The sequence below is a fragment of the Typopeltis vanoorti genome, chromosome 1 (assembly GCF_054136105.1).
Source record: "Typopeltis vanoorti isolate ZY-2024b chromosome 1, IOZ_Tvanoo_1.0, whole genome shotgun sequence".
Lineage (NCBI taxonomy): Eukaryota > Metazoa > Arthropoda > Arachnida > Uropygi > Thelyphonidae > Typopeltis > Typopeltis vanoorti.
In genome coordinates this window covers 11,493,366-11,506,551 of record NC_143549.1, presented here as the reverse complement: position 1 = coordinate 11,506,551, position 13,186 = coordinate 11,493,366, and the positions used below count along the sequence as shown (strand labels likewise).

Here is a 13,186-nt window from a genome sequence, read left to right as displayed (position 1 = left end):
CTCCCCTGATCTCCCACTATTTTCTCTAGAACTACTCCAACATTGATCCTATAACAACCCCTTACCAACTTGTAGGTCTCTATCATATCTCCCATCTTCTTCCTGTCCACCAGACTCTGCAAATTACATCTTCTCAATCTTTCCTCATACTCGACATTCCAGAGGTCAGAAACAACCTTAGTCAGTCACCTTTGGACCTTTTCCAACATCTCTTCATCCTTCTGAAAACCAGGTGACCAAATCTGGGCACAATAGTCCATGTGTGGCCTAATCAAAGCCTTATACAACGGAACAAGAATCTCCCTACTTTTACATGTCAGTGTCAATATATCCTCATCAAGCATAAATTCTGCATCCCATCTTTGTTTTCCAAAATTTAAAACCTTACATTTTGCAAGATTCAACTCATATCCCCATTTCCATGCCCAGTCACTCAATTTATTCAAGTCTTCTTATAAGGCCACTACATCTTCACTACTCTTCATGGCTCATCCCAACTTTGCATCATCTGCAAACAACTAAATATCTCCAACCAAATCTTCACCAATATCATTAATATACAAGTTAAACCCTAAAACAGACCCCTGAGGCATTTCACTAGTGACTTTCTCTTTCCTTGATATTGCTCCCCCATACACAATTTGTTGATACCTATCAGATAGCCAGTCTCCAATCCAATGCATTAATCTAATATCCAACCCCATCTGCTCTAGTTTGACTGTTAACTTATCATGAGGTACCTGTATCAAAAGCCTTTGTAAAATCCCAGTATATTACTGTGTATCCTTCTCGTCTGTCCAAGGAAGCAGTCACTTTATTATAATAAGTAAGTAGATTACTAAAACATGGTCTCCCTTCAGCAAATCCATGCTGTCCAAAGATAATACCATTGTAGTCAACCCAACTCTGGATCCTAGTTCTCACACGCTTCTCCAACAACTTTATGAAGTGGCACAATCTTGCCCTCCTTCCATTCCTTAGGAACTTGACTGAGTGCAAGACTCATATTAAAAAAATATGTCAAGGCAGGTGTCAACTCCCTGGCACATTCCTTCAGTATACGTGGTGATATATTATCAAGTCCCACAGCCTTATTAACATTTAGTTTACTCAATACCCCATACACCTCTTGCTCACTTACAGTCAGTCTCTCTTTCCCATCATCAACTCAATCTCTCTATGAAGTCACATTGACAAAATTGAAAGACCTTTATGAACTGCTCATATTTTATGATCTTTTTGATACCGTTGTAGAGTGTTTTGAAGACAAAAAGTCTTTGCTCAGTGATTAACTCAACGCTATCAGACATGATGTTGCTTATTATATATAAATATATCTGATAAATATATCAGATATATTTGCAAAATTTAATGAAATTAATTTGTAGTTGCAAGACAGTGATATTAAGCTAATCAAGGCCAAATCTTTTATCTCAACATTTATTTCAAAGCTAAATCTGTTGAAGCGAAACCTAGGCTGTCATGAGCTCTGCCAATTTCCCAGCCTGTCCAAGTTAGATGGAAAGCGCAAGGTGCAAACTGATGATCTGCAAGTTTACTGTGATTATTTGAATATGCTGCATGAAGATGTGATTGAGTGATTTAAGAATCTACTTTCGTTGGAAGTTCCAGATTGGGTAATAAATCCATTTTCCAATAATGAGGCAGTGGGAGCCATGGAGGAAGAAATAATTGAGCTACAAAATGACTTTGAGCTGAAACCAAAATTTAAGAAATCTTATCAAGAGTTTTAGTTGCAGAAAGAGATCTCTGCTCGCTATCCTTCACTGTGGGGAGTTAAGAAGCTCCTCTTTGCATTTCCAACATCATATTTGGTGGAAATTGGCTTTAGTCATAGAACTTCTTTCAAAACAAAGAAATAGACTCCAGATAATTCAACATGGGGATTTAAGACTTCTGCTAAGTGATATTAAGCCAGACATAGGAAAACTAGTATCACTCCATAAAGCCCATCCATTACATTAAGGATTTTCTGAACATTCAAGTCAACAGCTGCTATTGAACAGCATTATAATACAATGTTTTATTAGATTTTAATGTAAAGTTGCTATTAAAGTTAAATTTTTTTGGATTTAAAATAAATTTAAATTGTAAATTAATAATTTGTTTTAAAAATGTTATTGTTGCTCCTTATGGTTTGTGTGAATTGCTTCTCTGAATGTAGGGTGGGGATAGGTAAGGAAGGGGGGCACTGATGATGAGTTTATGGAGTCAAGGTGGGGGTTGGCCAGAAAACATTTGGGAACCACTGTATTAGATATTACCTGTGTAACCATAGTGTTTAAAAATAGAGGAAAGTGATTATGCCTTATTAATATAGTGAGTCAGCAAAAAAAAAAAAATGTAAAAGAAAGTTCGCAAAAATTTACAAACAAATTAAGCACCTGAAACAAGGACTTTCGGCAAAAGAGAGCCCGAATGATGTCATCGTGCCAGAGGGTAATCATGGACACTTTGGAGTGGAACAGAAAAAAAGAATAAGGAGGATATTTAAGGGGGAGAAAACAGGCTGTAAGGTTTTTCTTCCAGCTGCAATGGGAGAGAAGAGGTGATGACTAGGAGCTCATGGCTGGAGGTTTGGTAGTTCATACCTTGTGACCCTGATGGTTTATCATCGGAATTTAATCGATGGCAAGTTTTCTGGGTAGTTTCCAAGGCAAGACCACCAATGTATCTGATGGATATACGTTGAAGATGAAATCAGAGTTTCTACAGATGTTTACTAGTGTAGTCTATAGGCAACCGCCAGCTGTAGAAGGAAGAATATCATTTGCGACTCAGGTCAAAACAATTGCAACAGTATACAGAAATGTCCAAGTTAAAGAAAGAAGTATCCAGATCAAGGCAAAAAATTGAGATGTCCCAATGGAAATTTTGTTAATGGTAAAGGACTGTTCATAAAGAGAAAAACTTTGAGTAAGCATCGTATCGATGTTTCCTGGATTGTACATATATAAAATTTGTATAAATATGTTAGGCAAGTGTCTGTGCTAAATTTGGTGAAATACTGAGTAGAGTGTCAGAGTGGTATAAATGTATATGTTTTATTTGTACAAGGTAAATTTCTGAAGTTAGCTATGCTGGGAGAAACAGCTATTCCCCACTATTTGTCTAGTATGTAATGTATAACACTAAGTAGTGTGTTAGGGGTTGTGTGAATGCAGAATGTGTATGTTTTAATAGTGTAATGTACTTTCTGGAGTTAGCTAAGCTAGGAAAAAAAAAACAGTTATTCCCCACTATTTGTCTAGTTTGTAATCTTAATGTTTTAGTTAGAATAAAAGGCTTGGTTTGAACAAGTGTGTGTTAATTGAATATTGCGCTGATTTGCTGTATGGTTAAGAAAATTTTGACTAGATTTTGCCTTTATTCAAATTCTTTAATTTTTTACTCTCTATTACTCTGCCTGACTGGCGCAGTTGTAAATCAAATAAATTTGTTAGGCCGAAGAGTGTGAGAAATTGAATATACCACAATCATATAGCCAGTGCTAGCCTAGAATCAGTGTCTGCTTTGCGTTTGGTAGGAACAAAGGGAAAGGGCAGGAAAAAGGGGGGAACAAAATTTAAGACAGAGAAGCTTCGTGAACTAAACATGTTGTAAAAAATTTTTTCTTTAACCTGGCATAGTCAATGGAATGATAATATAAGGAAATATAAAAACAAAGAATTTATAACGGAATTTTACAATCAATCACTGTTTGCCATCCTGTTGATGTGCTTGTGTGCAAGTGTTTACTATATTTCTTTTTATTCATAAAGTTGCTTTGGGGATAAGGCAAAATGTTGGTTTGTAATGCAATTATTTAAATAAATTTAGTTAGTTGCCATTGTCCATACCTATTATACATTATTAATTATCAGCTTTAGATGTTTTTTTGTTTTCATTAAATATCAACATGAGTGATAATCAATGTCCAAGCATTTATATCAGTTTCACATTAAATGATGAAGGGAATTATTACTATATTTCATTCTGGAAAATGAGTTGTTTGGGAGTTTTTATTATTATTATTATTCAGACCCCCATGAAATCAAGAGACTCATCGTAGGAGGTCCTTCTTAGGAAACACAAAGTCTATCACACCAATCCTTGAACTCATTGACTGTTCTTGCTCTAACCACTCTCTCAGGCAATGCATTCCACGGTTCAACCACCCTCCACGCAAAGAAACCACTCTTCACTCTCTTGCTCACAGTTTCCTGTCATAGCTTCCAGGGATAGCCCCTTGTCCTGGCTCCTTCCTGCTATTCTAACAAGTCAAAGAACTCCCCCAATGTCCACCATATAGCTGCCCCTCAACAGTTTAAAAGTCTCGGTCATATCACCTCTCCTTCTTCTATCCACCCAACTCTGCAGTCCACATTCCCTCATTCAATCCTCGTAACTGACATTGTACAGTCCTGAAACCATCTTTGTTATCCGCCTTTGTACCCTTTCCACAGTTAATTTATCCCCTTCAAATCCTGGGAACCAAACCTGAGAACAATAGTCTAAGTGTGGTCTGATCAGGGTCTTATACAACGAAATGATAATCTTATCTCTGCAGGTCAGCATCCTTCTCAGTATTGCAGCAATCCTTTGGGCTACCTTCACCACCTTTGCAATATGCTCTGTAAATTTCAGTTTTCTATCAATCATCACCCCCAGATCTCTTGTCTCCCCTACTTCCTCCAGTATAGCTCCTCCAATCAAGTATGCATTCTCCCATCAATGGATCCCAAACTTCAAGCTTCCAAAAGCCTCTACTCTCCTTCCAAAGCCCCCACTCTTAGAGGACATAAGTCATTACTTATCATAAGCAGCATTCCACTATTACATTTTCCTTTCCTATCCTGCCAAAAAATGCTGTACCCTACCATTTGAATTCCTGTTATTATATCATCCTCCATCAGCCATGTCTCAGAGATCCCAATAATCTTTGGCCAGGCTGATGCTATCAGTGCCACCAATTATTATTATTATTATTATTATTCAGGCCTCCAAGGAGTCAAAAGACTCATCGAGGGAGGTCCTTTCTAAGACATAAAGTCTGTCAAGACTCATCGAGGGGAGGTCCCCCCCTGAGAAACACAAAGTTTATCATACCACTCTTTAAACTCACTGACCGTTCTCGCTCCCACCACTCCATCAGGCAATGCATTCCACGGCTCAACCACCCTCCACACAAAGAAACCACTCCTTACCCTCTTGCTCACAGTTTCCTTTCGTAACTTCCAGGGATGGCCTCTTGTCATCACTCCTTCCCGCTGTTCAACCAAGCGAAAGAACTCCCCAGTGTCAACCCTGTAACCACCTCTCAACAGTTTAAAAGTCTCAATCATATCACCTCTCCTTCTTCTATCCACCAAACTCTGCACTCCACATTCTCTCAGCCGATCCTCATAACTATCCTTGTACAGTCCTGAAACCATCTTTGTCATCCGTCTTTGTATCCTTTCCACAGTTAATTTATCCCCTTCAAATCCTGGGGACCAAATCTGAGAACAATAGTCCAAGTGTGGTCTGATCAGAGACTTATACAACGGAATGATAACCCTCTTATCTCTGCAGGTCAGTGTCCTTCTCATAATAGCAGCAATCCTCTGTGTTACCTTCACCACCTTTGCAAAATGTCCCCTAAACTTCAGGTTTCTATCAATCATCAACCCCAGATCTCTTGTCTCCCCTACTTCCTCCAGTATAACTCCTCCCATAGAGTATGCAGCATCCCATCGATGTTTCCCAAACCTCAAGACCTTACATTTTGTTGCATTAAACTGAAACCCCCATTCATTTGCCCATCTATCTAGCTTATTTAAATCCTCTTGCAGGGCTACCACATCTGCACTATTACTAATAATCCTTCCCAGCTTCGCATCATCCGCAAACAACTGAATATCCCCCTGCAATCTACTGGCTATGTCATTGATATAAAGGTTAAACAATATAGGTCCTAGTACTGAGCCCTGTGGGACCCCACTTATAACCTTCTGCTTCCTGGAAACTGCTCCACCATACACAACTCTCTGATACCTATCAGACAGCCAATCCTGAATCCAGTTGACCAATCTGACATGCAGACCCATGTGCTGCAACTTAAATATCAGCTTATCATGTGGCACCCTGTCAAATGCCTTCGCCAAGTCTAAGAAAATTGCAGTATATGCCTTTCCCTCATCTAATGCTCTTGTAACTTTATTATAAAAGGCTAGCATATTGCTAAAACAAGAGCGTCCTTTCACAAATCCATGTTGATTCTCACAGATAACATTACCCTCATCTGCCCAATGCTGTACACGGTCTCTCACTACTTTCTCCAAGATCTTAACAACTACTGATGACACACAGACTGGCCTATAATTAGACACTTCCAGTCTGTTACCACCCTTATGCAATGGCACCATCTTACCTTCCTTCCATTCCCTGGGCACCTTTGCCAAAGCCAGACTTTCATTGAAAAGCCACGTTAAAGGTATTGTCAATTCCCTAGCACATTCTCTCAAAAATCGTGGCGAAATACCATCCAGTCCCACAGCTTTAATGACATCCAGAGTACTCAGTATCTGAAACACACTCTCCTCCTGTACCTCCAGACCTCGTACCAGTCCTATCCCTCTAGCATTAAAACTGACTCCTCTAGGATGAAATACTCCAATAAAGTGTTCATTGAACAATTCCACTATGTCCTCTGCATCAGTCACTCTATTCCCATTTTTATCCCACAATATCATTCTTCCACAGTCATTTCTCCTCCTACTGGCCACAATTCATTTTCTTTATTTCTGATACTCCTGGCATTAGTATAGAGCATAAAAATGTCACTGCTTTTATGCCTATCATTGTCCCCTCTCGACCCCACTGGACTCAGTGTTATCTAATGTTGTCCTCCTTCCCCAAGCACCCATTCCCACAAGAGGCCATCCCTGCTACCATCCGCCCTGGGAATTCGATTTACATGCATTGACACACCTGATTCATACAGAAAACAGCAATCTCTCCAGATGCCTTTGTCCTTCCTAATTCATATGTAAGCGGTCTCTCACATAGAGTTCCCTTCCTCAAATACCCTCTAAGTATCCACATATTCCAATCCTCTCTTGTGACACATTCTGGCTCGTATGCTGTTCAGTATTACTGATCTTCTGCTCAGCTTGTCACTACGCACACACAATATTTTCTCTCTGCATTTTATTTTGCATGACCTCAAGCAAGAATCTAAGATTTCTCACTGCCAATATCAATCGCACCCACCATCACAATCATTTCATACATCCTTTCACTCCTCTTAATTGCCATAGCAACACTTTCCATCGTCTCACCAGGCAAACATTCCTCTGGCATCCTATCTTGCACACCACAGATCATCGAGTCTCCATATATCACACATCTTACCACTCTGTTCCTAGATTGCTCACCTGCATCTCACACTCTCTCCTCTAACTCTTTCTTTCTGTGTTCCCCTACTTACCTGCTGTCCTGGCATCACTCTATGCCTGGTTCCAACACTCCATTGCATTCTTCTCATTTCCTCTCTCTGACTATTTCCATTCTCTCCCCTTCTATCATTCCCATAACTCTCTCTCACTCCATCTCTTCTACTGCTTCTATTCTCTCCTCTTCTATCATTCCCAAAACTCTCTCTCTCTCTCACTCCTACTCTGATTCGCCTTGCATTCATCTCTTCTATTCTTCTATTCTCATCTCGTTCACAAGACATTCCATCTCCACTTTCCGCTCATTTATCCCTCTCTGCAGGTTAGTCACTCTTACTCAACATTCATTCTCCCAATCAAGACCATCTCTGACAATCTCCTTGTGTGATTCTTAGAGAATGCAATACTAGCTGAACAAAGAAGATTCACAAGTATGGGATGAATAGTGCAGTAGTGGTTAGTATTTGTACTCCAATGAATCCAACAAATTTTCTGTCATGTATGAGGAGAATGGCAAATGTTGAATGAATGAACACATGGAATGTAATGACAAACAGGGTAATAATAGCTAAAATGTTGAATGTTTTTAAAGGCAACATATGCTAGACATTGTTGTCTGTGAAGGTCAGGCCTCCAAGTATCTTCTGACTCTATGAAGGCATAGAAAAATAATAATGATATAACAAGCTCTATCATTATAATTGCATATCATGAATATGATGATTTCCCATAAATAATTAACATATTACTGGGGATCAGGATATATGTAGGCTGCATTCCTGAATTGCAAGTATGAACAAAGATTCATCAAATCAAGACTAATAAATCAATTCATAGAAATACATTAAATTTTGTAGATGAAAATGCATTCCCTGAATGCCTAACATCTAGTTCACCCTCGAAGATAAATAACACATTCTCAAAAGCTTACTTTATGCAGATAAATTAAAATCAATAGAATTTTTTAAAATAATTAACTAAGGTTAAGTCTTTAATTAACACGTTCGCTGCCATGCTACTTTGACATAGTCTGTTCCCGTATGCCGAACAATTTCACTTCTTCAAGGTCAGTACGGTAATCTCGTTGCCGGTGGTAAGCGTCATACGAGTATACTCGTAGTTGGCTTGTGCAGAGCATATACCATCTATGAGAATACACAGTTTTGATGCTAGCTCCACAAGCCAAGCATTTTCACTTCTTCAAGGTCAGTACAGTAATCTCGTTGCTGGCAGTAAGCGTCATACGAGTATACTCGTAGCTGGCTTGTGTGGCTGGTTTACCAACTACGAGTATACTCGTAGTTGGCAGTGAACGTGTTAATGAAAATTTACATTATATGAGAAAAATTTAATTATAAGTGACCTGTATGGTATTAAAGAAAACTGTAAATGTTGGGAATGGAGATGTGAAAATAGGATGTGGAATGCTGTTAATGACCGCAGAGAATTGCATTCAAAAAGTATGGAAGTTGATAACGCATACACAGATTTTGAATCAGTGTGGTGTGAAGTTAAAATTAAAAGACAAGTATTTCTGATAGGCCAGAGAATGTAGAGAATACTGATTGTGAAATGTTTAGGCAAATTGGTTGGTCATGTAAAAAGAAGGTGATCCTGATGGGAAACTAATTACATGAATATAGAATGGAAGGAGAAGATAGTAAATAAGCAGAGTGAGTTTATTCAGTTTCTCAGAGATAAATATCTTAAACAGCATGTGAATGAAGCAACTAGAGGTTTCACTGTTTTGGACTTGGTGATAACTTCACAAGATGTATTTGTTAATGAGGTATTGACACTACACTGGTTGGTAGTTTTTTGGGAAGTGGTGAAATAAGAAAAGGTTATGACAAAAATGGATATATGTGGAGGTATAAAGCAGGTGATTATAGGAAGCTCTGTAGTCAGTCAGCATCAGTACGTTGAGCAGATGAGCTGAACAGAAAAGATGTTGACAGTGCATGAAAATTCACAAGGCAGTATCTAACACAATCTATGTATAACTGTGTACCAAAGATTAAGCGAGTAAATAGAGTAGGAGTGAAATGGATGAACAGCAAATCAAGCAAGCTGTATTCGAAACGAAAATGCTATGGAGGAGGTACAAGACATTTGTGGTGATCGGATCCATGAAGAGTATAAATTGCAGGTTAAGAAAGTTAGAAGTATGGTAAAGAAGGAAAAGAAGGAATTATGACAGGTTAACACTGATGGATAGTCATGGCAGCAGAATAACAGTTGCATAAGATATAATGGAATTATTGAATACACACTTTATCAGTTTATATCATACTGGTGTAAATGATGTAATGCAATATATAGAAGGGAGTCAAATATTAGGAGATTGGAAGTGAAAGAATCAGAGGTGTATCAGATGTTGATTAGGTTAGATGTTAATAAGGATGTCATAAATGAATGACATATTATTATTATTATTATTTGACACCTCCAGGAAGTCCAAAGACTCATCGAGGGAGAGTGTGCCAACAGTATCAAACAACTGATCCCTTCAACTACTAACCATGCTCAAACTTGCTTAACTTTTTGCGCAAGCAATTAGTAGCAGAGACTCTACCAATCGACCAACCTTTTCTGGTTGAAGTTGGTCGATTGATAGAGCCTCTATATTCCTATGTAATTTTAAGAAATATGCACAACAGTTAGCTATACCCTTGACTTGGTTATTTAATGAAAGTCTTGCAGTGGATAGGGTTCCTAAGGAGTGAAAACAAGGTAAAATAGTACTACCCACAAACATGCTTCTAGGCATGTTTGTGGGTAGTACTATTTTACCTCCAATTACAGACCAGTCTGTATAACTGCAGTTATGATCAAAGTGTTGGAAAGCTTGGTTAGGAATAGAACACAGGATTGGGTTGATGGACATAATATTCTTTAAGATGGTCATCAGGGATTTGTAAAAATTATGTGTTGTTTTATCAATTACTTCCATTTTATGATAGGTAATGCATGTGTTAGATAAGGAACCAAGGATTTTATTCTTGGTTCCTTGCTATTTAACTTGTTTGTAAATGAAATGATATATCATGTGAACTGATGGGCATCTTTAGTTGTTTGCTGATGATGCAAAATTTGGGAGAATTATAAGTAGCACTGCTGATATCAATTCTCTTCAGGAAGATATGAATAAACTTGAGTGGAGTTCTTGATTTTGATACTTGTTGTTGTTAATATTAATAAGTGTAAGGTGTTGCATTTTGGAGTGCAGAAATATAAGACTATGTACAATACTAATGGTGCCATACTGAAGGAAGTGGATGAGATTTGAGATATGGGAGTGATGGCTGACAGCAGACTGAAGTATAGAGGACATATTGCAAGTGTTGCCAAGACTGCACATTACAGTGCTACTATGATAGGAAATACACTGATGTATAGAGATAAGGAGGTTTGTTGTGCTTCTGTATAAAGCACTGGTCAGGCCACACTTGGACTATTGTGCTTAGATTTGGTCACTGGATTTCATTATGATGTGGAAACACTGGAAAGGGTCCAGAGATGAGTGACGAAGACAATATTAGGACTCTGTAATGTTGGCTATGGAGTGATGTGGAAGGAATGTGGATTGCAGAGCTTGGTAAATAGGAAGAAAAGAGGTGATATTATTATTATTATTTCGTTACACCTCCAGGGAGTCTAATGACTCATCGAGGGAAGGCACAACGTTCGTGTAGAGTGGTCTCCACCATTCAATCCAACTGCAATGAACCTTCAGTAACTACCTTCATCATCTACACCAATGCCATCTACTGCCAACCACCACCACTAGTATTTTCACAGACAATCACAAACTTCCATGCTCAAGGAAAGCAGGTTTTGAACAACCCACAGCCTTTTGGTGGGAGAGCGAATACATTAACCACTTGGCCAACCAGGCTGGGAATTATAAAATAGTAGAAGGCAAGAGGAGAAAAACCAGAGGCAATCCCTGGAAGTTATGTAAGAGTGTGGTAAAGAGGGGTGTGAGGAGTAGATTTTTTACATTGAGGATTGTCACTGAATGGAACACATTACTAAAATGTGTTGTTAATGCAAAGAGTGTTAAAGATTTATTATGCATTATCAGCATAAATTATTATGTATTAAATTCATTGATTATTATTAAAAAAACAAGTTCATGCTCTTTCAGTATCACACAAACTGAAATAGTCACAACTATGCTAGACACCGAATAAAATGCAAATGACTTATTTACTTTGAATTTTCTGCCATGTTCAATGCAAGAGCACTCCACAGGATCAACACACTTTTCTCCATCACACAGAAGACCTAGAGGACAAGCTGATGGACAATGGGAAGCATTCATTACATCAACTTCTGGACAGAGTAGAGGTGCAAGAGGAGTGGGTAATGCTTCTGACATGCTAGTAAGACCTTAGCAGAATGAAAGAAGAAAGCAGACTATAAAATGCTTATTATATTATTCTATAAAAAATTATAATTTCTGCATGTCTAGAGAAGATTAATTCAGTTTCACATAGTGTTGGATGACAAAATACAATATTCTTTACTAATTCTTTTATATCATTGTATAAAATCTTTAGTTGGATTGAACAGAATGCTTGACAAGACATTGGTGTAACTTTGCATCTATATTTAATTCATGCATAATTAGAAATAAAACTTGGCATATAAAGTAACTTTATGATTTGCTTTTTGTGTTAAAAAGTTAATTAATCTACTGTTAATTAAAATTAAAATTTTATTCTAAAATTTTAATTTTAGAATAAAATTGAGGTCACATCACTGAAGTCAGTAGTGCTTGAGAGCACTACTGACTTCTTTCATTCATTATACTGCTCCAAAGCTTTATTACTGTTGATTTCCTTATAATTTCACATAAATTTCTAGTGCTTTGATACTTCTGTATGCTTATTCATCCTCCAAGTCAAGGAAGCATGGTTGCTACAGCCAACTGAGACAAGTATGGCATCCCAGTCATGATCAGATCTTCAGACACTATATGACTAAAGTCTGAAACTCTTGTATCCTAGTGTTCCCTCCAACACATGCTATCTAAAACAGTTGTCCCTCAAGAAATCCAAAAATTCAGTTCCTTTATCACTGTATGCTGCTTTGTCTACCTATTTTTTGCTATAATTGAAATCTTCAGTAAAGAACATTTACTTCATGCCTGGCTTAAACATTTCCTTCTCATCACTATTGATATTTTCTGGTTTATCATAGCATCCCATTACATCTGTGTTTATCCACTTCTACCTTACACCATATTCTCTCAGAGTCATTAGTGTAATTTCCTATCTCTGAGTCTGTACTCTGACCAGAAACAATTCATGGGTAATACTCCATTACCCCTATTTACCTTCCGTATTATGCCAAAATAAAATATGCTATATAATTCAATTTCTGTTGCTGTCTAAACATCTTCCTTGTCCAGGTAAGTTTCACTAATAATGTTAACGATACGAAGCAATTTTATAAGGTAGGTTTTAATCCTTTTTCCAAAGTAAGCAAACGGACAAGTAAGTCAAGTTCGCGTCTGAACGTAGTTCAAGTCTGAGGCAACTCATTACCCCACCTTTACAACGAGTTGCCTCAGACTTGAACTACGTTCAGATGCGAACTTGACTTACTTGTCCGTTTGCTTACTTTGGAAAAAGGATTAAAACCTACCTTATAAAATTGCTTGGTATCTTTAACATAGTATATGCCCAAGATAAAAAACTTTCTACATCTTACTCTCATCCTGAGATTTTTATTTCATAAGG

General features: G+C 37.8%; 1 protein-coding gene across 4 annotated transcripts in view; it reads right to left on the bottom strand.

The window, feature by feature from the left end:
* Positions 1 to 13,186, bottom strand: part of LOC150109786 (uncharacterized) — a 1,408,745-nt gene that overhangs the window by 652,233 nt on the left and 743,326 nt on the right. For all 4 annotated transcript variants that reach the window (XM_090396626.1, XM_090396635.1, XM_090396653.1 and 1 more), the window contains one exon: positions 11,653 to 11,831. In XM_090396626.1, coding sequence (XP_090252752.1) covers positions 11,653 to 11,831 — 179 coding nt within the window. The remainder of the gene's footprint in view (positions 1 to 11,652; positions 11,832 to 13,186) is intronic.